This window comes from Melopsittacus undulatus, chromosome 7 (genome assembly GCF_012275295.1).
Source record: "Melopsittacus undulatus isolate bMelUnd1 chromosome 7, bMelUnd1.mat.Z, whole genome shotgun sequence".
Lineage (NCBI taxonomy): Eukaryota > Metazoa > Chordata > Aves > Psittaciformes > Psittaculidae > Melopsittacus > Melopsittacus undulatus.
In genome coordinates, this window is record NC_047533.1 from 53,677,334 (window position 1) to 53,703,664 (window position 26,331).

Here is a 26,331-nt window from a genome sequence, read left to right on the forward strand (position 1 = left end):
AAAGGTACATACAACTGTACATAGCACTACTGCAGTAAGTGTTACAACTGATTATATATTGACATTTCTATTACACTCTTACCCCATGACTGAAATGTTATCAACCTTGCTCCTGTTTCAAGAGAAGTCTTCTTAAGCAAAATTCAATCTTCAGTTCTCCAGCTAAAAGAAAATTACACTCAGAATAAGGGAAACAAAAAGCACTACTGCTGCTCAACATTGTTTTTTGCCTTTAAGGTGGGGGGAGGTGCTTTTTTGTAAGGCACGTTTGAAGCTGAGTTAAAAAATGGCTGAGGAGGTAGAGCTGGAGGGAATGGTTACAGAACTGTATCAAAGAGACAAAACCAGATGAACAATAACTGAAAAAAGTCAAGCCCTAAAATGAAGAATTTTATACCTATTTTAAGATGTAGAGGATCTGCTTCTATGGCCTCTCATCTATCCAGATGTATTATTCATCCATTGCTGGTCAATCTTGGATGAAGTATTCAAAGTTGTTTGATTTCTTTTGGAACTTATCAATTCACCTATGTCAATATGCAAATGAGGCACTTATTGGACCATAGTGTGTTAAAGAATAGTTATTGCTATATAGTTTATTATACTATATGATCCTTATTATAAGCAACAAGAATGAACAATACTTGCAACACAGAATGAATTCCATTATTTTGAAGCCAACTTTGTCCTTTCAAAATTAAGGAATTATAAAGATCTTACTCTTTAGTAAAAGTAGTATGTTTTTGTGTCTAATCTAAAAAAAGAAAAAGATCTTCTAAGTCTTTGAAATAAATATTGTTTGAATGAGTCAGATACATTCACATTAAAAAACAGATTACTGCTCATGGTATTTTCTTAATTGTTTTTCAATGTGAATACTTTCCGGGTTCCGCCCAACATCAGGATCTGGCAAAGATATTGAAATAAAGCCAGGAAGGACACTTTTATGCTCTTTCCAGCTCCCATCAAGCTCCTGGCATGCAAGCTGTTCAGCTGTCTGTGGGACAAGAAGAAGAAAGTGGCAATGAAAGGAGCATATGTGTGGCAGCAGTTAGTCGAAGTCAGCCCAACGAGACCATTCAAAGCAACAGAAATAAGAGGAAAAGAAAAACACATCCTAACCCAGTGCAGTCATCCTAGGATGCAATCTTTCTGATTTTCCCTATTGTTCTATAACATGAACTGGGACAAGACCTAAGCCTTTGGCTGTTTTGTGAAACAAATGTGTCCACAATTGACATCTTGAAGACACATTAGCAATGGTCCTTCTTGCTTATCTTCATAAAACTGATTCTGTATGAGACTGAGAGCTTTAGCCACCCTTGAGTTCATTGGAAATAAAAAATATCCAGTGCTGCTTTGGATCAGATTCTTTTACGAAACGCAGCAAGAACAGCTGAGAATTTGGTTGAAAACAGGTAGTAGTTTGACACAGCTGCTATGTAACAGCTCATTAGTGGTTTCTGACCACTTCAAGGAAAGTTGGTAGATATTTGGAATGGACACATCTGGAAACAATAGAATCATAAAAAAGGTCAAGAGAAAAATGAAATAATAAAACATTGTGCATACAGTTCTTAAACACAGTTGGGCTCTGTTACAAAATACAATTGATGTTCCCTTTCCTGTATAATGAGAATATATGTGAAAGGATTTACATCTGTTCCTTTTCTTCCTGAATACAAAGAGTTTATAGTGGGAAAGAAGTAGCAAAATATTCATTACTTTTGACTTACAGGTGTCAAAACTCAGCTGTTCAACAACCAAAGCAAATCCTCCTCAGATTTAGGCTCCTTCTTCTGCCCCAAATCAAGATGGCGTTTTAATGTCCATTTTCCCTTGTCATGGGAATTGTGCAGTGCCTTCTTGCAAGCCCTTCCTTACAGAAAAAGCTCATACTGAGAGGGACTGGATTTTTGCCCTCTGCAACAGACAAGCTGATATTTTTAAATATTTTATTTTACATTTAATTGTTCCTCTAGGAAATAAGGCAAACAGTTTGGAGAACGGTGTAAAAGGCTGTATTTGAACAACACAAGGCAGGACCAACTGAAGAAGGCCAGAGGAGATGTAGCAGGCCAAAGAGTTGCAGCAGGAAGCTTCATACAGGAGTCCGAATTGACAATGGTAAGGACAAGCCTGCAAAAACAGGGTAGGCAGGAGAGCTGAGGGGGAGTGGAAGCAGGGGAATCTTTAAACCTGTCATGTCTCTCCCTACCAATCACTTTTCTTTTACTCAAAAAGTTAATTACTCTTAATTTCTTTTTAAATTGTAGTAAAACCTAGCCTTGAGCTTAAAAGCATTTCAGACTGTTCTATGGAAACCATAGGAGGTCTAAGGCATGCAGCAATACTGAGCAATCTCTGACCTTAAAAGCCTTTTCCTACAGTTTGCAAGGATAACTTCCTTACAGTGAAAAAACAATTGCAAAGACAGTATTTTCTTATTTTACAGACAGTTTTTCTAGAAGTTCACCTTTTCTTTTCTGTTCACCTTTTCTCTTTTTAACTACTCCTTTGCCCATTTTTTTGCCACCTAAAGATACAAATTAACTAAGAGATAGTAACTCCCATGGAACTGTTCTTCTGTAGTTGAGGAAGGTGATACAGAGCAAAGATGAATTTTGTTGTCTTATAAGAAGGGGAATGGGGGGATATCCTACATTTAGCTTTATTAGAACAAACAAAAGCAAGTAGTTTTATTCAAAGCATGTCCCTTAAAGTGTCCAGTCAGGTTTAACATCACAATGAGCAAGAAAACAGGCCTGTCAGCCTGACCTGAGCGCTGAGGAAGGTTATGGAACAGATGATCCTAAGTGAGATCATAAAGCACATGCAGAAAAATGGAGCGATCAGGCCCAGTCAGCATTGGTCCTGCTTGACCAGCCTGATCTTCTACAGTAAGGTGATCCACCCGGTTTATGAGGGAAAGGCTGTGGATGTTGTCTATTTGGACTTAAGTAAAACATTTGGCACTGTTTCCCACAGCATTCTCCTGGAGAAATTGGCTGCTCATGGTCTAGATATGTGGATTCTTTGCTGGGTTGGAAACTGGCTGGATGGCCAAGCCCAAAGGGTGGTGGTAAAAGGTATCCTATCCAGTTGGCAACTGGTCACTCAGGGATCAGTGTTAGGACCAGTGTTGTTTAATATCGTCATTGATGATTTGGATGAGGGGATCGAGAGCACCTTCAGTATATTTGCAGATGGCACCAAGGTGGGTGGAATGTTCATCTAATGGAGGATAGGAAGGTTCTGCAGAGGGATCTGGACAGGCTGGATTGATGGGCTGTGGCCAATGAGGTTCAACAAGGCAAAGTGCTGGGTCCTGCATTTGGGCCACAACAACCTAATGCAATGCTTCAGGCTTGGGGAAGAGTGGCTGGAAAGCTGCTCAGCAGAAAAGGACATGGGGGTGCTGATTGACAGCTGCTGAACATGAGCCAAGAAGGCCAACAGGACAAGAGGAAACAAACTCAGACTGCTCCAGGGAAGGCTTAGATTGAATATTAGGAAAAAAATCTTCACAGAGAAGGTAGTTAGGTATTGGAACAGGCTGCCCATCCAGTGAAGTGGTGGAATCACCATCCCTGGAAGTGTGTAGATAAGGCCCTTAGTGACATGGTTTAGTGGTAGTCTTGGCAGTCATGGGGAATTGTTAGACTTGAAGGTCATTTCCAGCCTAGCTGATTCTATGAATTTTCAGAGCAATAAGATTTGTTTTCTAAATAAAACCTTTTGTTCTGAGGGTTGTGAGACACTGGAACAGGTTGCCCAAAGAAACGATAAATGCTCCATTCCTGGCAGTGTTCAAGGCCAGGCTGGACGGAGTCTTGGGTGATGACCTTAAGGTCTTTTCCAACCCTAAATATTCTGCGATTCTATGATTTCCTTTTAGCTGCCAGGGTTCAAGAATACTTTAGATTAGAATGGACCTATGGAATTCATCTGATTCAAATCCCTGTTCAAAGCAGGTTACTCATGACCTGGTCCAGTTCAGTTTTGAATAACCACAAGGATGGAAATGTCACTTCCTCTCTGGGCAGCTTCTAGTATTTGGCTAACCTTGCTGTGAATGTTTTTTTGCAATAACAATTCCATTTGTTGCCATTTGTATCTGTTGCCTTGCATTTCTTGCTATGTACATCCAAGAAAAGCCTTTGTCTTCTCTCACACTCCCATTAGATAGCTCTAGACAGACACAAGATCTCCCTTTAGCCTTCTCAAAGGCTGAACAGTCAGCTGTCTCACCCCACTCTTGTACTTCATGTGCTTCAGTCCTCACATGATCCTGGTAGCCTTCCCCTGGGCTTGCTCCAGTTTGTCAATGTACAACCACATTTGTCTCATGTCTTCCTTATTTCCTAGGAATTCCAGGTCCTATTTCACATAGTGATTACTTAGGCCTAAAGTTAATATCCATAATTTTAAGTAGACATTCTGGTGAAAGATCCTAGTGCTTTACTTTACCAGTCTTAGAACTCTATTGGTTCTCGTCCTGAAGAGTGATCTTGTATTTGGTCTTAAATTGTTAAAGAGTAATTAAAGATTCAGAAAGTTTTACAAATGTCCTTATAATATAAAAACTACAGTTATGGCATTCTTGCATGTGTTATTGAGGCTATTCTACCATAACCTTCCACGATGAATAATGAATCAGGTATTTTCACTTCTCAGTCCACTGTTTAGGTCTTAAAAATCTATTAGGTCTTAATAATCTAATTTTTATGGAAAAAAGAATTGACTCAGTATGAGTAATAAATAAAAGCAATTTCATTTGCTTCATTTACAAATAACTTTGGGTTGAAACCAAAATATTTAAACTGTTGTTTAAAAAAGTCAGCTAACCAATATTTATTACAGCCGAGGGACCCTTAGCTTACATAATAGCAAGACACAGGAGGAATTTATAAAGAAACTCTTTTGAAAGAAAGGGCTTGTGGGGAAAGAATTATTCTGTCCTCATCATACAGAGAAAAAGAAAATAAAGTCTGTAATAGTCATTAGAAGATTTATGCAGTCTTTACAATGTACTTTTAAAATATTTTAATCGCATAAAATCTTTACCAGAGAAAACTACACAATTTTTTTCTTATTTAATTTTGCATGTCATAGAATACTGGCATAATAAAGTAGATAAGGCTCAGGAGTTTTACATAAAGTTATTTACTTTCTACACATTTTTCTATCATCAGATAATAGTTACCTTGGTAGTGGCTGCACTGTGTGGCTACAGCAAGCCTACTACTACAAAAGAACCACAGATGTGCACACTTACTTTAGGTTACTCTTTTTGGAAGAGGTAACTTACCATGAGGCAGTAGAAGTTGGAGGGACAAGCAATTTCCAAGGGGCAGTTTGCTCCCTCCTATGTTAATATCACTGCTTTCCACTACCAGTTTTTGAGTTTGCACCACTGATCTCTGTGTGAATTGGCACTTTCCTCTTGAACAGATTTTGTATACTACAAGTTGCCATGCAGCAGTTCCACTTAACATCATTAATAATAAGAATATATTAAGAAGGAGAGTCACACTGCTTGATATAAACCACTCAAGGATTTCTTTTAAACCACAATTAAGAATAATTTGAAGTTTATGAGCAAGAATTTTCCAAAGATTAAAAGTTCTAACACTTCATAAGCAATATAAGGCACAGCAATCAGAGCTGGCAGCTGGCATGCTAAATTTCAGCTGGGCAAAATTAGAAATGCTCATATGTGGGAGTTTAGGAATTGAATTTGCCTTGAATTTGAATTGAACGCAACAATTCTGTGTACAAACATTTCTGTCCTAAGAGGTTTTGATGTCCTTCACTACCACAGATGTTTATTTCCATCTTTATAAGCTACAATGGGCTATTTTTTTGTTCAAGGCTTGTATTAATATCTTCTTACAAGACTAATTGTTCTAAAGTTAGGGGTTTTTTTCTTTGCAGTTACATCTTCTGTTCGGATTGGGTAAACAAACTAAAAGTATCTCACATCTTCATATATTTCTTGCTGAAATCACAGTGTGCCTCTCCTACATACTGATGTTCATTGCCATTAACAACAAATGGTTGCTGACACTAGTCACTGGAAATGAGCAAAAAATGCAAAAGAAAAAGGGGTGTTTTAGAAGCATCCATACATGTGTATTTCATACTTACCAAACAGAAATGGATAATCCTGGTTAATAATGTACAGATTTTCAACCTTTTAATAAGCCATTACTAAGAATGGTAGGTAAACGAAAATGTAAGCTTAATAGCAAGCAGCATTGTATTTTGACAGAAATTGGAAGAGCTAAAACACAGATTAGCAGTTTCAACTGTGAAACAAATTCTCACTAGAACTGCCTGCCTCCTGTTTATGGGTTCCATATTCAAAAAGTTTTTCTTCAATGAAGCCACAAAACCACCAGGCATTTATCCTATTGGCTTTTCTGGAGTTCATAGATCTACCAAGCAGCAAACTCAGGAAATACGTTGTTCCCCTTTTGATATCATTAGCCTGCTTATATTCCCCTCAACCTTATAAGGAAGAAGTATTTGGTCACAGCAGAATGCTTTTGCAAGTCACATTCCTTTCTCACTGCAGTCAGAGTGACATACTCTTCTGGGAACTTCTCATTCAGGACAAATTATAATACAGATGAATATACTCTGTGGAGGGACCTTCCTGAACAGTCTATCAACTGTATACCTTTGTATGGCTAATCCTCTTACCTATGGTGCTTCACCTGGATACTCCTAGGTCATGCCCAGTTCTGTCTATAACAAATGCATGTGGCCTTTTTATGAAACAAGAGAAACTATCTATCTCCAGGAAATCTGTTTCAACAGGAAATCATGTTAATTAAAGAAATACATCCTTAATTCTCATTTTAATTTCTTTGACCAGTCTTGAGACACTGTTGCTGTGTCTCTCTTCATCTAGATCAATGATCTCTGTTCCTCCCTGACTTTAACCTAATTTGGGCACATCTCAGTTCCTTTTGGAATGAACCAAATGAATGATGGCACATTTCAAACGTCTTTCTGTAAAATGTTTTCCAGTTCTAAATTTATTTGAACATATTCCGGGGTTTTTTTGTATTCTTCACTTCTATGCTAACCTAATATAGAATCTGATGCCAATCTTCCCAAGTTTTATAGAACAGAATCTCACACCCCTTCCTACTGCTGCTTCTGTTGCCTGTTTATAAATATAAGGAACTGTAGTAGCCATTAGCATCTCACCAAGTTTCAACTTTTTCTCACTACAAGGCCATAATCCCTTTTACTGTTCACACCCAACAGAATCTGCGTGCTATATTGATCTTCCTACTATTTGAATCCAGCCCTTACAAAAAAAATAAATGACCCATTCACAGGCTCAGATGGGAAAAAGCCTCACTGAAGGTTTAAAGAAAGTTTGCTGCTCGTATACTGAGCTTGTTAACTATCAATTATGAAACGCAAGAATCTTGCATTTTGTCGTTGCTCTGTGTAGAAGGTCAGCTTTATTTTTAGAAGGTAAATATCTAAACCAGCACTATGAAATAAATTACTAAAACTCACAGTTTTGCATTACAGTAGCACCATGTTCTAAGGCTCACTATGTAAGTTTTATTTCACTTATTCCTTACTGAAGATCTCCATGAAGCTTCAAATACTTTGATACCCTGATCAGCTAGAAGACAAACTACAAGAATGGTGCTTAAAAAAAAAGAAACCCAAAACACTACATGGTTTCCAATTCTCTTTCCTATAACTTTTAGCAATAGGAAGAGAATTAATATCTTCTAATCAGTTCCGTATTCTGTTGCCTTGAGCAGTACAGGTGCCCAAAATGCAGATGAAACGTAGAGTTCATACATGCTTTCAGAGGTCATGTGCTTTGGGGTTGTTCCTTTTTTCTTCTTTCTAGTAATATACAAGGCTCCTGGCTATAAATTGTTCCTTCTAGCAACCACATGCCACAGTTTTGCTGGCTATTTTTATTCATAAGTACCAGCTGCTTCGTAGTGCCTGAAGGTAACAGGAAAAATATGCATATGTGTTTTAACCATATGGTAAAAACTGATGAAGGCCTTTTATGTAGGATATTCCATATACCCAGGGTAAAAATCACTCTTATGCAAAGACCATCTAAAAGGCATGTTCTCCACTTGAACTTTCAAGGACCCACATCACATTTCTGAGCTGAATTCAAATGCATACATTTGCACTGCTCCCATGAAGTCAGCAGAGCAACACCTATTTCCATCAGTATGGATATTCCGATAAAGTAAGCAAGCTTTTATTAACCTTCTTTAGTAAAGGATAGATTCTCCAATTGCTCTTAAAGCTAGAAGAGCATAGACTCCCTTCTAACAACCATTAGTCATGCTATGTTTTGGTCTGAAAAGCGTTCTGTTGCCATCACTGTTAAACAAATAAGGTTTTCTCTAGTTTTATCTAGTTGCCAAGTTTAACATAGACAAAAACAGGAATGAAACAGCTGCAAAAATAATGTATTAAAATTATGTGTTCTAATCATCTAAATTAATTAAAAAAAAAAATCAAAAACATTAGTGTTAGCATATAATCAAGTGCAGAAGGCTTCACAAAGTTATACCTGCCTGGAAAATTAATTCTCACTGAACTCCTCCTCAGCATTATAGAGTAGAATTAATCTCATAAAATAACACCAAACTGAATTTTACCATGTGATTAAATGAAAGTTAATAGTGGACTTATTCCTTACTATACACTCCATGAATATCAAGCTAAGTCTATTTGCTACATAAGGAAAAAAAAGAATCAGAGCTTTGCTTGAATCTAAATGGCCTTTATGAAATACGGAACAGTAATAAAATCTAATAGTAGTAAAAGTCTTTATCTTTGGTGTAATAGGATACTTTTCTCAGTGATAATAACTATTCTTTCTTTGCTGTTGTATATGCATCACTAAGTTAAAAAAAAAAAGTATTGCAAAACAACACTGAGTGTGAGCAGGGAGGACTCCACCTTGAACTCTAAAAAGCTTCCCTTATATTTTATATGTTGACTATGCTCTCTAATAAGGGAACAAAGAGGAAACTGAGGAGGTTTGTCTAAGCAACAAATAACTGAAGTGCTGAAAGTACTTAATATTCTGTATACCCCCTTAACCTCCAAGAAACATTCCAGCACTGAAAAAGATACTGTTTGCTCTTCACTGATTTTCATAGAACTGACTTTCAGTACACAAAGCTTGGTTGTATAACATATATCTTTTTCCCAACTGCCAGCAAAGAAAGAATAACAGGATCTGAAAATCATGTATTATTTCTGCCAGAGGCTACGCATCTGTCCTGCTCAGAAAATAACGACTAACCAGCCACTTAACCGATTAAGCAATATGGTATCCAGCCCATTCTTCCATATCTGTATTAGCCTGCAGTCTCAACAGGTATAATCATGTGGCTTTGTCACTGAAGAAAACAGATAAAACTCAATAGAAACATATGTTGCGGTTAAGATACTTTCTTTTCACATATCTATATCTCTCTCTATATATATGCATATATATACAAAAACTTACATATACCTTAGCATCTCTTGAATATGAACCACACTGAAGAAAAAAAAATATACCTCCCAATTGTCACTTCATTATCAATATCATTATATTAGAGACTGTCGTGGTTTTTTAAAAAGTTATCTATCTTTTAAAAAGCTCTCTTGTATTTCTCATTATGTGATTCCTACTAAATATCACTTAGCTCTAGAACTAATTTTGCAAGGCAGAAAGGATCAATACCAAACTCACCTCTTGATCATAAATTAGAATAAAACTCATCTAATAAACACTATCTCATCACACTAAGTACACCTTAGTGTACCAAGGCTCACCTGTCAGGCAACTTGTCCTGTGGAAACAGGCTAGTATTTCTAGTAGACATTCCCAGCAAATGAGAAAATAATGCATATTTAGTTTGGGGGGTGTGGGAGGGGGGAAATTGCTTCTAAAGATGGCTGAAGATTTATGTCTGGTTTTAATGGTAACTGAACTGTTTAAGCTCAAGTAACACAGTTTGGTTTATGGGTGATAAGTACCATTTAGTACAAAACCAAAGAAACAAAAAAACCCAAACCCCTAAAGTGATGGAAGTTAGATTGGGCAAGTTCTTCTGAGAAGCAATGAAAAGCCTTATCAAACAGTAGAAAGATTAATCTAAACTAATTTTATGCCACTCACACTCCGATGAATATGTATTCCTTTGGATGAAACAGAACCCTATAAAACTACACATCCCAGAAATAAAAATGCAAGCTTTTTCTCCTTAAGGCTTATAGTGAGAAATTAACAATTTAATTCATAATTTATGACAGAAGTAGCCTGATGTCATTACACTAAATGTAATTACACTTCCATCAGAAGAAAATTAAAACAAAACCTACAAACCATCAGTGGCGAGATCTCTCTTTCTTACAAAGAGAAAATGGAGAGCAGAAAGCACCACATTTCAGAAGTTCCACTCAAGTACATACTGCACAACTCTCTGCATAAAAGAAAGCTTAAATAAGAACATAATTAAATCCTAGTCAGTTCCTGCTTTTTCATTTGGGCAAAAGATCAGAGCAAATGCAAATAAGCATGTTACATATGAACAGCAGGTCTGGCTGGTATTTAGCTCTGAGGAAGACCAATACAACCCTGTTTGTCCAGCAGAACTCTACAAAGGAAAGACTTCTATTCTACATGTATTTACAGAGAATGTTCAATTTTACCAAGTAGGACAGAAGCAGAAAACAAAATCCCTCAGCAACTGTTGAAGTTTTTGACAACATTCCAATCCTCCAGTTAAGTCAGTTTAATACACAAGACAGCAAGGCCAGTTCAGCCGTATCAGGAAAAGATCAAGTACTGACTCCTGCAGTGAAACCACAGTGCCCTTTTTTTGCACTTATAAAATGACTTTTCCAGGGACAAAATTCACCTCTGAACATGAGGGCATCTGCCAGCACTGACTGCTGCAGAAAGAAGGTCAAAGTGGCTTGAAAGTCTACCAAGGAAGAACATGCTAAGCTAGCTGTTCTCACAGCAGCCTGTTCTGACTGCAGTCTACATAGTGTTTTGCTCTGCACCCATTAAATTAAACCCTGAGCATGAGGAGAAAGGGCAGATCTCTTGTTATCCCACTGGGAATTATATCTTCTAATTAGTAGGTCAACAAGCCCACAGAGAGACTGTGACAGGGCTCACAGATATGTTCACGTGTAATAACCATCAGTCTGCATATTCAGCTTTATATTCCCAGGCTGGTACCAGAGATAAAGAAAAATTCTAAAACATTGAGAAACTTACCACTTTTTAAGTGCACTTTTCTGCCCTCCTACAATGTAGAAGTATTATTAATTAAAAAAATTCAGCTGCTCTTGGATAAAAGACAGTCACTTTAAAAACAAGAAATAGTTCTTTGAACAAGCTTATTTTACACAAGATTTTATTCAATCAGTTTTCTAGTAAAGAACCCTGCTTAAGATGAATATTAGTGAAAACACTGAATTCCTTTAGTATTTTCTGTGTGCCAATTTTGAGTTTCAGTGTTCCGCCATGTCCTCCACTTGTTGCAGGATTGGCATGTTTCTACTTGGAGAAGAGCGGGCTTTTCTTTTTTGCTCTTTGTTTCCAATTAAGCCTGTAATAAATATGTCTTTTTGATTATTTCCCAATTTGTACTCCAATACCATGGATGTTGTTACAACAGTTCTGTGAATATCCTGTAAATGAAGCGCTACCAGATGCAGCTTCATTGTGTCATACTGCAAACAAGGAGTCTTTCCTCTCTACTATAATTATTTATCATTCTACCTTGAAATACTGAAGAACCACAGCCTTTACGTCAGATTAGTTGCAAACTAAGTGTTAATCTCTTTGACCCATATTGCTCATCATGGAAGCATTACAGAAAACAAAATACAGACCAATGGAGAGGTGAAGTCAAAAGATTAAGTATGCTTTATTAAAAGACATTAAGAGAAAAAGGTAATTAAGAGGTCCTCACTGTCTTAATTTCAGTTGCTTCCATGTTGCTTATGCTCATACTGATTTTCCTTATTTTTGAGGTGAAATCATTCTGGCTGGTGTACTAATAAACTGCCATATCATGGCAAGAATAAAAAAAAAAAAGAAAAAAAAAACAAATACAAAACCACCTCATACAAATAATTGCAGTGCTCTGCTTCCAGATCTGGTACAAATTCTTTCAGCAGGCTTCACACTTACATTGCTGCTTAGCATTCCATAGATAGAAGCATAAGTACAGCAGTCACAAACAATTGCAGCTACCTTTACTATCTCTCTGCTTACGTGAGAAGAGCAGCTTCTGCCCAGTATGGAAAAATCTCAGGATTTCTGAAGCTGCAGCTGCTCCAGCCTTCACAGCTCTAGGGAAGAAGCAAGGGTTTATGGGTTTGGTTGGGATGGAGTTAACCTTCTTCACAGTAGCCCATATGGCACTGCATTACGCATTTGTGACTGAAAGAGTAAGAGGTGAACTAGGACACTTGGGTTCATGCTACAGTAATTTGCTTTCAGGTCCACAAAAACAATACCCCCCCAAACCACAGACCATGCACGCATATTCCAGAGATAGTAAAATCAACAAAAAGCTGACTGAAAAGCATGCTCAGGAAACCCAAAAAATCTGTCCTGTGAAAGAAATCTAGCATCTACCACATTGAGAAAGCAGCCAAGTCCAAAGAGCCCCACAAAGACAGCTAGAGTCCAGGTCAAGACCATCAGACCCAAGACAAATAAATGCAAAACAGCCAAGGGGTTAGGACAGCAATTACACAGCAGACAATGCTTGCTTGAGGAAAAGCAAGTGGAAAGACAATACATGTTTTTCTTCTTATACCGACAGGGTTCAACATTTGGTGTACAGAGACTATTCTAGATGACCATTCCACCCAATAAAGTAGTGCTATTTGTTTCAGCTCCAACTCTGTATCTAATGTACAAGAGATGTACAAGAGATAAGTCCCAAAGTTCAGGGTCTCTGTTCCTCTTTTGTTCCACCTCTTTAATTGGAAGGCAAGAGTTGTCTTTCATTCAGATGCTTGCCTTCAAAGCCTTGGCTGGTTTGGAGCTTTTGTTTTAGTTTTAACTGGGTTCTTACCTGCATTTGTTGTAATGTACAAACCCAGAAAGCCAAGCAACTTTTTTGTATGTGGTGGATGTAAAATGGTCTAAATGGGAATATGCTAACCCTTCAAATACTCTCTGCAGGATTTATAATCTTTTATTTTTATTCTTGTTTCTTTGAATGCTTCCATTCTTCATAATTTTATGTAGACAAAAAACATAAAAACTTATTAACTGTTATTCTAGAGCAATGGTTTTAAACTTGTGAACTGCACATCTCAGCAAGGCTCACAGACTATCATTGAAGAAATTTCAGAAGATAACCGAACAATAAGATTACAGGTCTACTAATCCAAGAAAATAACCAAACAAAAGATCCCTACACACCTGTAGTAATCTGCAAAACAAAAGAAGATTGTAGGCCCCTATTATGCTGTCCCTGACTGAAATCAGTAACTCCATTGTCATAGAACACTCTCCAGCCCTTTCATTCAGTTGTCATGACTGACTCCATGTAAACTCCATGAGCTCCCTTGCAAACTGTGATGCTTCCCTCGACACATCCAAGTCTAGAAAATTTCAGCCTGAAACAATAACGATATTTTATGAGAAAAGGAAGAAAAAGACACAAGAGTGGAATGTACTATGAGCACATATTTTATTAAAATTGCACGTGGAGATTTAGCAGACATTGAAAATTCCATAGGAACCATGAAATGCGTAATAAATTCATACTGCGTGAAGTCCTCTTTGATGCCAGAATTCTTCATATTAGTGGTATTCTCCCTGGGGATATACGCAGGCACAAATCTCTGGGTTTTAGTGAGCAGGCCTTCTTTAATTTGTACTGATCATTTTGTAAGCCGCATTTTTGTCTTTATTTGGCTAGTTAATATAAATCTGTTCCTTTGGAAATCCCTGTGGTGTCACATTTAAGAAAAGAGTGACTTACCCCTTTTTCTGTCAAAATGAAAGGTTCTGTGTCAAAAAAATTTTTCTGTCTTCAAAATCCAGTCACACCCTTAAAGAGAGTAAGTACACACTCTGCAGGTTCTCCATACACTCAGATTAATTTATCCACAGGCAGCCAGGACTTTCTTTAAGTTCACACTGATGAATTGTGATGTCTTCCAGAGTTAACATCACAAAATGAATGTGGAAAGGCACCTAACTCTTCAATGTACAGGGAAAAAAAAAGAGAAAAAGCAGTTAAGTATCTCTAAATGAAAATATGAATTCTCTTGTTTGAGACTATCTAGCGTAGCATTGGTCTAGACAGACCACTATTTTCAGTTCATTGCCAATATTTACCAAATCTTCAAACTGAAGACAATGCTACTATTTGAATTTGACAGACCCCCATGCAAACACACCTTTAAGTATGGAAATGGAAAGTTCAGGATATTTACATTTCATTTTTCAAGTACATTAAAATGTGATTAAAAGGAAGCATCCCCTCTCCTCCCTGAAACCAACTGACTGAAGAATGGTATTTTTTTCCTGCAATGTTTTAGACAGAACATGATGCTTTGAATTTACATTTATATCCCTACTATGATATATAGAAAAGGCACAATATTCTTTTGAAAGTGTGCTGGTTTGGGCTGAGATAGAACTAATTTTATTCATTGTAGCTGATATGGGCTATGTTTTGGATTTGTGCTAGAAACAGTGTTGATAATTCAGGGATGTTTCCATTACTGCTGAGCAGTGCTTACATAGTCATGGCCTTTTTCTACTCCTCACACCACCAGTAAGTGGCTGGGGTTTCACAAGAACCTCAGAGGTGACACAGCCAAAACAGTTGACCCTAACTGATCCAAGGGACATTCCATACCCTATGACATCATGCTCAGCATATAAAGCTGATGGAAGAAGGAAGGATGGGACATGCAGAGTTACGGCATTTGTTCTCCTAAGTAACCCTTACGCATGACGGAGCCCTGCTTTCCTGGAGATGGCTGAACACCTTGTGGCCAGTGTAGAATGAATTTCTTGTTTTGCTTTTCCTATTAAACTGTCTTTATCTTAACACACAAGTTTTCACTTTTATCCTTCCAATTCTCTCCCCTATCCCACCAGAGTAGAGTGGAGTGAGTGAGCAGTTCTGTGGGGCTTCAGGGCTGGTGGGGGTTAGACAGCAACAGAAAGAACTACCTATTATAAGATGTGGTCTTTTATTGTTAGTGCTTGAAAGAGACTATCCTGGAATTTGCTACCATCAACTCACCATCTAAATACACTTTTCCCCAGCATACAAAGCATTTGACAAGAAATCTACATGAATGAAGGACATCCCTGAACCAAAAGCTTGAATGAAAAGGAAGCTAACTACAGTTGTTTTAATATTTGATGAAAATTCTGTACTCAATCTCTACATAAGATTGACTTCCATGAGACTTTTATATGTACAGAAGGAAAAATTACCAAGCTACTATAAGTAAAATAGCCAAGAATGTTTACAAAGAAAAACTTCAATGCTCTTTGCAAAGCCATTTCATCGTGGAGCTCAGATGTATGCGTGTATTTAAAAATACTCAGAGTAAAAAATATGAAGAATCATTGCCATGTTGAATGTCTCTAACTACCAAGTAAGGCAAACAGATTTTCAGTTTTCAGAAAGAAGCAGTACTTTTCCTTGAAGAAATAATGAACAAAGGCGTTATTTATAACTCTCTAATGAAGAAGTGTCAACAATACTTAGCGTTTTCACTGTGCTTCTGATGTTGACTCTGATGGCATGTTTACTGCTCTGCTGTCACATAGTACGACAGGAAATTTTTGCTCATATAATTGTAACACTGGATCTTTCAGACTATCCTAGTTTAAATATAAACTATAATAGTGCTAAACTTTTTCCTAGTGGAAAGTTATGTTTAAACATGATCTTGTCTCATGATTGTCTTCACTGTCTGGAAACAATTGAATCAAAATATTGTTTTTCACAGGTGGTAGATGAACTATAAACAAGGCAGAACTCAATGACACGTGATTAATCCTGCAAACAACCTTCTTTGGACTATATGGTTATAGTTTTCCACTCAATGGCAGACAATCCATCTGAATCAAATGTTTAAGGGTCAAGCAGCCTGCTCTGCTTCCACTTAAGCCTTTGAGAAAGCTGATGATGGAATAAAATTAATTATACAAAAACCTAAATGTTTTCTCTTTCTCTGACACACACTCCTGAAATCAGAGAAATGTTTCCATGTTGGAGGAGTTGGTTTGTGCTCCTGAACAAAATGTGATGTTCTGTAAAAAATAAAATGCACCAACAATGTTCAGGGAATCTTAATACATTGATACTGGTGTCTCTCATCTGTCTCATAACTATTATTGCAACAGACTTTACTGTCAGTCATTACAGAAATAACTGATTTAGACAAAAAACATTCAGATACAAGTCATCTGGGTGGAAAGCCTGGAGATCTGCAGGTACTCAGCAAATACTGAAAACTGTCACCTTAGACTGCAGGTCTTTTACTTGTAATTATAACTGCTGTTATGAGATGAAAATAAGTGGATATGGTCAAAAAGCTTGTATTCTTCTAATAAGATACCATTTAATGTGATGAGTGTAGGACTTCACAAACAGAACACCTTTGTTTGCCAATGATAAAATGCAAGATTTGGGCACTATTTCCACCCCACTAAAATTTATACTGAAACTTGAATTTTTTTTCTTCCTCCTTTTATACAGACAGGTAGTGTTCTGACTACAACGACACTTCAAAGCATTTTGTAGATGAATTTTAACTTGAAGGTCAGGTGACAGCCCTTATACTGAATCCAAGATCCATGAGTTTTATGGCACATAAAATCTCTGTATTCTCTGTTTTAAGTTGGAGCATTTACTGTCTAAGAATTCCAGATGTGGCTTTAAAGCAGTATTTTCTAGCTTTCACTGTAGCTGCCTTCCCGCCTCAACTTCAAAATGATCTCAAGATGAGGTTTCTAGGGTACACAGCTCTGGAAATGTTGAAGGCATGATTCTGGCTCATGCATATATATACACTCCCATAAAGAAGGAAAAGGTGATTTTCATAAAGACTAAATAATAAAAAGGGATCCAGGTAAAAAAAAAAATCCTAATACCACAGGAGCAGACACAGAGTTTGCAAGAGACAAAGAAAACCCTTCAATGGACACTTCAAAATCCTAGTAAAAACCCAGCTATATTCTTAATCAAAAAGTTTTTTGTGAATGAGAAAGCAAACTTGAAGAAAGCCTGAAGGCTCTTTTAAGGTAAAACAACACAACTCAGCAGAAAACTCAGGACGGTCTTCTTTTAAATCCCCTGATTATCTGACACCAGTTTGGCTGCTGGCATGGAACTCCCACATCCAACAAATTGGCCATTGAAGACTTTAGATTTACCCTTAGCAATCTTGCTTCTCAGCTCCATCTTGTAAAAAAAAACTCTAAACATGACAAATGGAACTATCGCCACTCTCCTCTTTAACAATATAAATCAGGAGTTTTGATAAGCAAGTTTCCAGGACAAATTCATAAAGAACAACAAACTACTAATTCTGAGCTACCAGTTGCTTTCATTCCAGCATTTAATTTGGCCAACTCGCTAGAAGCTGAAGTCCCTATTATTTTACAGGTGATGGTGAAAGATTCTGTGTCAGGTTAGAAAAGTAGAATAGCATTTGTATACATTTCTTACTGGTGTTCAAGTACCACAGTAAATCCTGTTTCTATAGATGGATAAACAGACACACACACAAAGTTCAATGCAGATTCAGTTTCCATCTTATTTTTTCCTGTGGATTCTACTATATTAAAAGGAATAGGTTCCTCATTCCCTTTCTTTGCAGACACTGCTATGGACGCAGTAAACTTACTTTCTGACTCACAGGGAAGCAGAGATGAGAGTTTTTTTCTGTGTTCCTATAGTGTCTAGCACAAAAGTATAAAGGTTCATGACCAGAGATACAAAGGATGACATGTGTGTAAATATAGAAAGAGATAATTACACAACACACATTTTTGAAGTTGTCACTGTTTCTACGGAAAGGGAGTAATTCATTGATTAGCACCTTCAATCCATCAGGAAAGGAAAACGATCTGGACTACTCTATTAAGGAAATACAAAAAGCAAGGAAGGTCCAAATTCAAGCTAGTTATAATATTGATACACAGCTCATGGTAACCCTGTTCTATTTCCTCCACCATCATCACCACCACACCAAGATATCCACTCATTTCCTAACCTCTTGACTTCTACTGAATTGTTGCACATGTAGAAGCTTTGTTAGGTCCAAACTGCATCTAAAAAACCCATGACCTAGTCCACATTTTCCATTTCACACCTCTATTACCGAGTTGTTAGTGCTCAGATCCCCTATTGAAAGAAAAAAAAAATGGAATTCAGCATCCTCAGCATTCATTTACTCTTTCTCAATCACAACCTGTAAATCCTTACTTGAGAAGTTACTCTGAATATTCATGGTAGTCAAAAACAGGCATACAGGAGTTCACATAGGAAACCAGAATTTTCAGCCATGAAAATTTGCTTTCTGAAGTTACTCAAAATCAGTCATCTGGAATTAATCATTTCACCTCAAAAAGGTAGTAGTTTTGTACCATTATAGGACCGCAAGGATTAGGGTTTGGTAATCTCCACCCACCTCATCCTGTTTCGGAAAGCTGGGCACAGATTGTCCTTGTAACACCCATACAGATAGGCAGTGTTATTACTTTCATACATCAAACACTCAATATATCAGAATGATCAGCTAGAAGTGAATAATCACACTGAGACTCTACAAAAGTCACAGGATAATAGCCATAAATTATCCTGTGCAAGAGTAGCAGGTAAAGAACCATTTATAAGGTGGAGGCAGAAAGTGGGAGGCAGGAGGAACACATTTTGACATTTTTCATCTTAATAAACAGGAAAACTTCTATTGACTGTTAAAGCAAAACAATCTTTTTTAAAAAAAAAGGCTGCACTTGCAAGCTTATTTTGCTGTTCTTCATAAGAAAAGAACATACCTATAAGGCTGCTTAGACTTGTGATTAATGTACATATCGGTATTTTTCCAGTAAAAAAAAATAATTGGTTTATTAACTGAAGAAATAAGACAATGCAGCTTTTTATTTTCCCAGTTTGAAAGTTAGGACCTGCTTGTCTTTATATCCATAACATGTTTCAAAAGTATTACTACTTTTGTATGGCATGTTCCTGTGATTATTGTTTTTTGGTGACAGAGCAGGTGTGTGAAGACAGGTGTTGGGTGAAACCACCATCACCTCATTAGTCCTGTTGCTGCCCCCTGGAAGATACCCAACTGTTGTCTCAGAAGAGCCTCAAACATGCCGTTAACACTGTTACTGAAATTGAACCTACTGTTAAAAAGCAGAACAGTAAGATTGGCCAACTGAGATAACTTACTATCCATTGAGATAAAACAGAGAAAAGCTAAAGAGAGACACTAGAAAAGAATAATTTCTGGGGTAGCCCTTTCCAGTAGGTATGATTTCCTTAAATAATGCAGCTGCAAACAAGAGATAAAAATTAAACTCTACAATGAAAACTTATATGATACAGAAAAATATTGTTGCATAGAGCAAGTCCTGCTCACAAATTGACCAGATGCTCCTGTTTTCAATCAACATTATGCTGGGAATGCCATGGCCATTGGCTTAAACTTAGAATAAACCTGAAAGCTTCTTTAATACGGACACTTGCAAGGAATACTTTCCAGAAGCACTATAACAGGGGCTCAGCATCAAACCAGCAAATTATGAAAACTAGATCTATTTGTTATCACTGTATTAATTTGCTTGAAAGCATTCCTGCTTCTAAGTTAACTTTACAGGATGATTCACATTCATGCTCACCACTGCCCTGTATCTTCAAGATTTCACGTAGCACACGTAGCACTTTAAAAACACTCACTTCTGTAGTCCTGTTTGCTATATTGCAAAAATACTTTTTATTATGCTTCATCATAGCAAGCAGAAGAATCAAACCTGACAGCAAAGAGTCCAAACTTCAACTTCCAACAGCAAATCCCATTTTAGCAACTGCTAACTTCATAGTTAAACTTGAAGTTTTGCATGAACAGCTGCATACAGATGAACTGGCTCTTTATTCTGGATTTCACACATCCTACATATTGATACAATCTAAAAAGAAAACCAAGTTTGAAAAAAATTTGTTCAGCAATTCTGAAGAAATAAGCTTCACCTTACCAAAACACAGTCTCAAGTTATTGTTGTGGTTCACTAATAAATATGCCTCTTGACTTTTCCCAATTCTGCCTTACTTTCTGTCAGTCAGAGGTAAGAATCCCATTAAAATATACTTTCTACATCTCTTCAATGAGGCAGAGGAATAAAACAGAAGGTAATTCTCAAAGTATATCTTAAATACTGGTTACTTTAAACAAGTAAACAAAGATTGCAAGTAGCATTAATTCCAGCTATTAAATCCTTACGTCACAACCTTCCCCATCTCCAAAAGACTCTAGATGAACATATGCTTCATCCAAGCTCAGCAGCATGCCAGCATCAATGTTTTAAAAACAGTTTTGAGCTGGTTCCTCCTGTTAAGAACAGAAAAGCAAGTTTCTGTGACAAGGATATGAGATAGCTTCTAGCTAAAAGACTAAGAGGGGTTATGAATTTCACACTGACACTGACTACTTGCAAACCTTGATTCCAATATTGATCCCAATGTTATTGATCCCAATGTTATCAATCCCAATAGGTCAATGTTACTTTACACTTGAAGCATTTTACTTTTCACTTTTTATGTTTTCCTTTAGCAGTTAACATTTTGCATACTAAATTAACAAACTTCAGGATTTTCAAAGAATCCTAGGAAAAGAACAGATGCTTTGTCTTTCAAGCAAAGCTGAAACAAGAAAAAGAAGCTACTCTTTGGACACCTTGAAACATGGCCAAAAAAATAACTTCAGGAATGAACATTTGTATCACAGCATATGCCAATATGTAAAGAATTTTTTTATTTTTCTTGCAATAATTAAACATGAATTCAAGATTGGTCTGACATTCTTTTTTTTTTAAGTTCTAATAAGCTGAACAAGTACATCTGTAACCAAAAACTGTCCAGTTATATAAAATGAAACAGAACATTCCCTACTGACATATATGGAAACAAGCACATACATTAAAAAAAAATTTGGATTAGTTATCAATTCAAAGTGAAAACTAGATACTTTCTTTTATTCACTTCTTGGCCATCTTCACAGGTCCACAGCACAAAAGAATCACCAGACAGCTCAATGAATCCCAAAACTATATGAAGAAAGCAAAAAAAAATAACTATGGTATATAAAAAAAATCTCTGCTTTTTGATTACATATAATGAGAAATTAATGTTAAGTGCTTCTGGAGATGATGATGAGATAAAGATGAAGACACTTTTATGGATGTCTTAAAACTTATTTACTTTTTCAATTTATAGATAATCTAGCCACAGTTAAGCATCTAACCATTGCATTTTCTCCTACAAACTACTAAAACCAGACACTACCCAACAATTTAAATAACATATGAGAAAGCTGCATCTATTTAACAACTGCAGATGTCATAGGACAGAGACAATAAAATATAAAAAATGACAAGAGTTAAAAATCCTACTGCAAGAATATTAACTGTAATAAAAGAGAAGACATTAAAAACAGCATCTAGTTAGGTGCCAGGACATAATAGAACCCATAAGGATAGGCAAAGAATGATGCTAAGTTAAGCAGAAAGAGTCTGTTTTCAGAGAAGAACTTCCTGACAGACACCACAACAAAGCAACATGAACGGTGACTGTGTGGTCCCCTTCTCGTAAACAAATCAGGCGTCAAAGGTTGATCTGCGGTTAATAAGAGGCCTAAGCCTTCTCCAAGGATTTGTAGTATTCTGTCAGCACAGTCCAAGCCTTAGGAGCCATGAAGCCTTCCGGTGGGTTTTGTCCTTCTCGAGCCAACTTGCGCATGCGGGTCCCCGATATAAAATCAAAGTCTTCATGGCTGAGAGAGTAGGTGGAAGAAGAAGGGGGGAGAGAGGGGGGAAGGAAGAGGAAAAAGAGGGAAGAAAAAAGAACATATTTTAAAAGCAGGCAAAGTTGCTCATATTCTTCTGCTTGCCTGATACTTTATCATTTTTTTCTTGGGCATATAAATGCTTTGTAGCAACTGTCATTACCAGACTTTTGGCCGGCAATGCCAGTTAATCTCTAGAATATACACCCTCCACTATATTCAGATTAGGTAACTCCTGAGGTTTAGCAGCATGGTCCAACTGATCTCCAGGGGACTGAATCGAGACTGTTCTTCCATCTAGCCTGGCTCACTCTCTATGAAAACACACAGAATTGTTGTTTAGAGAAAACCATCTCCTCCACCCCGTCTCAGCTCTCTGCCAAGCATCAGCAGCCATCCTATTTTGCATCTTGCCCTGCCATAGCAGCAGACCAGCCCTATGTGCTGGTTGAAGCTTCCAGTTCTGGTTGAGGAAGATCATTTCAATTCCAGGAGAAAATGGGGAAAAAAAAAAACATTGCACGACATCTTAGTGAAGGACTGTTTGCAGAACAGAGAAAGTAAAAGCCTCAGAGTGTAGAGGTAAGCTTCACAGCTGAGCCATTGCAAGCCACTGAGCATGCATATATGTATCTATACATGCATATGGTACACACAGTTCAAAGAGAAAGGAGGAGGGGAATAATAAAAATATCTTCCCCTAAAGATGTTTTTATTAACATGACAATCTAAATTAATATTAACTTGTCAGGTATGTGGCATAAGCACCAAAAGCTCCACAAGTTAAACCCTTAGTCCCCACGAGACTGAAATAGTAAAAGCAAGACAAGAATGCCAGAGTTCTACCAAATGCTTGAAAGGAGAAATGATTTATTCTTAAACTAAACATGCAATTTTGCTTATGCCATTTGCCCAATTTGCAACATGCGTGCATTACACATTCTTTACTTGTCTGCCTCAAATAAAACCCAAATATTTATCTCAGATGCATATGCCTTTTACAGAAACAAGAGCCAAGTGTGTGCATCAGAGGTTAGAACTTGGCTCTAAGTGCAGAGCTATGCTCAGTAGGGTATGGAAGTTAGCACATTGCAGAAAGCATTTCACAATTCCCTTCAAAAAATCACTAGCCCCATGACTTGAATTGGATTGTATACATTTACACAGCATCACTACCATAAATGCTCTTTTCTTATTGCTCGCAATTCAGGACTGTGAATTCCTGAATTCTGCTAAATACAAATTACATCAAAATGAAAATTTAAAGTTGATGCAATCCCACGGGAAAAAATGTTATGTCGCTTATTTATAATAGCTGAAAATCTTGTTCCTTGGCAGAGACATGCCTACTGTTCACCTGGTCACTAACAGTGCTTGAAGGTAACTTGCATGCTTTGCAAAGAACTATTTCTATAAAACATATGTGGGAAAGTGGTAAGTTTGGTTAATTCTAGGGTGGTAGTAATGTACTAAGACAATAAATTTATATATGCCATATAAGTCAATAAAACCCCCAATTCTTCCAGCTGCTTATCCCTAGATGCATAAAAAGCAGCTCTAGGCACTGGAAATATCAAGAAAGAGAAAAAACACAAAAAGGAGCTAGAATTATTTATAAAAACTTCAAGAAAAGGAAAGAAAAACATGAGCAAGGAGCACTAAAGAAACACTACCTTCAGCATCTCATTTCTAGAACTGTTTCAAAAATCTATTAAATTATACAAAAGTACTAACGATGCCCTCTCATAATCCCAAACTTCTCTTTTGAAGATTTTTCTTTAAAACATAATTACTTTAATTAGTAATCATTAAATTTATGGTACATCACAAATAGTACTTTGAGAATATATACTGCACACTGAAACAAGTAATTTTGCCTTTTTTAAAATTACTGCATTTGCAATTTTATTATTTCCAGTTTGACCTCCAGTTTCATACCTAAACCGGAGTATCTGAATAACCATTGAATACTCATTGTCTTTACTAATGGTAAAAATCAAATCTATTGAATATCTGAAACTGAGATTTCCCCTAAACAGAAATACCTTATCAGTACTGGCACTGTGATGTTCACCTATGTGAACCTTGAGCATTTTGAAATAAAACATACCAGTATGAGTAATTTGCTTTTGTAGAAAAAAGAAGCTAGAAAGTAGTGTCAAGTAACTTTGTCCAGTTAATTTTAAAGATAGCAGCAGTTACCCTACATAAAATGGATTTGAGTAGAACATAAGAAAGGGAAATAGTTGACCATTAAAGCTGCTATGAAATATAAACATCAAAGCCATCCAAATTCCATTCTCAAGTGAGATTTGGAATGACTCTCAATGAAACTTAAGCTAAGACTTTCCTAAGCATAAGATTTAAGTGCCTTTTAATTTTCATTCAGTGTCTGCTGAAACTGGCACTGTTTGAGCCACAATCCATGTTAGTAAGTGTTTGTAATACTGATTTGACCTTTTACTATGATTTGCTAAATTGAGGTTGACTGGTATTGACGTAATATTTGGTGACAATGCAATTAAAAGCATTCTCCAAAAGTAAGAAGAAAAAAAAGGCAAAAATAAATCAACAAAAATTTGACAACTGAAAACCAGTCTTGAAACCTATTAAATCAAGACTGGTATTTACTCCATGGCATAGCATCCTAGACCCCTACCTACACTCAAAGCGCGGAAAAAGTCTTTCATACGCATGCTGTGAAATCTCCTTGCTTGTGGAGGACACAGCAAGGCAGACAGAAAATATGTTAACTTTGCTGTGCTCTCATACATCTAGCAAAAAGAGAAAAGGAATCTTTTCTTACACGTCACATTGTGCCTTCCTTTCACATACACAAAGCTATATGCATATACAGACACCCACAGATGCACATGATAGTATACTGTATTTGAAAAGCAGTTATTTATTCAGAATAATATAGGATCAAATTTTTGCTGTTAATTAATCTTCAAACTGTTCACAATAACTGAGCGTTGGACTCAAAGAATACTACAAATCAGGCACAGAAGATTAAGAATTCAGACACCAGTTCTTTCCTCTCTCTTACAAAAACTAATGTTTTAATCTCTTAAATGGATTACCCTTTTTTCTGTTTGATCAGCAGTTATTTTTTATCATAATACCACAAGTGATTTCTGCAACAATGACAGCTCTTTAGGTTTCATGAACTCAAGCACTCCAAGAGCAGTGTGTGAGGCTGAGTTCAAAGACCCAGCTTCTTTGTTTTGTCACAAGAACTGTTATCACCAGTTTGCAAGTGGGAAACAACTGCATGAAGTAGCCCACAGTCCTACAAGGAAACTGCATCTCTGAGATGTCAATATAGTACCTGAAAGTGATTGAAGAGAATATTTTTTCCATTTCAACAACTATTCCCTACAGGTTTAATCTAAGTGTAAAATATATTACATAATTGATTTTTCCCTGGGGAACCCCAACCTTCTGTTAGGGTATCTGGTACTGTGCAAAAGACCTCTTGAAATTCCTGTTCTCTGTGGAGGGCAACTTCTGGTGCTCTCAAGATCTTAACAAATTACTTTTAAATACAAGACTCATTATAAAAGCACAGACCACTCACTCATGGGTTTGCCTGTTTATAAAAATAAGGGGTTTGGAAACAAGTGTATGGAAATAAAACAGTAACATGACTTATTCACCCTAGTCTGGCTTCAAAATGACTGCCATGTTCTACTCGGCTGGTAGACTTCAGATATGATTAACTGCTAGGAAAATTCACAGTTTCCTTATCTGGGGTTCAGTCACAGAATCATAGAACAGTTAGGGTTGTAAAGGACCCCAAGATCATCAAGTTCCAAGCTCCTGCCATGGGCAGGGACACCTCACCCTAGACCATGTTGGCCAAGGCTCTGTCCAACCTGGCCTTAAGACACTGCCAGGGATGGAGCATTCACTACTTCTTTGGGCAACCCATTCCAGAGCCTCAGCACCTTCTAACAGGTCTTTTAACAATTCTCTTCTCCAGCTTCATGCTTCCTGAGCAGGATCTGTCATGAGGTGAAGTTTAACCTTACAACACTTTTCAGAAGGATTTCCACCAATTTTAAATTTACCTTTGCAGCATGAAGTCACAACATGCACCATAGCTCCTACAGGAACAGAATGCTGAACCCTTACAGTGTCAAGTCTTTTGTTATGTCAGTCTATGTTATGCTTTGAGAATGCCCCATGATACTGAATGAACTGGCTAATATCAGCTAGGTACAAAACCTAACTTGCCAC

General features: G+C 37.0%; 1 protein-coding gene across 3 annotated transcripts in view; it reads right to left on the reverse strand.

Annotated features, from left to right (window-relative positions):
* Positions 1 to 21,037: 21,037 nt before the first annotated feature.
* Positions 21,038 to 26,331, reverse strand: part of PAPSS1 (3'-phosphoadenosine 5'-phosphosulfate synthase 1) — a 44,892-nt gene continuing 39,598 nt past the window's right edge. For 2 of the 3 annotated variants that reach the window (XM_005148635.4, XM_031048513.2), the window contains exon 12: positions 21,595 to 22,077. In XM_005148635.4, coding sequence (XP_005148692.1) covers positions 21,939 to 22,077 — 139 coding nt within the window. In that variant the 3' untranslated portion in view covers positions 21,595 to 21,938. Of the gene's footprint in view, positions 22,078 to 26,331 lie in introns of all 3 variants that reach the window. The other variant, XM_031048512.2, reaches the window with a different exon arrangement.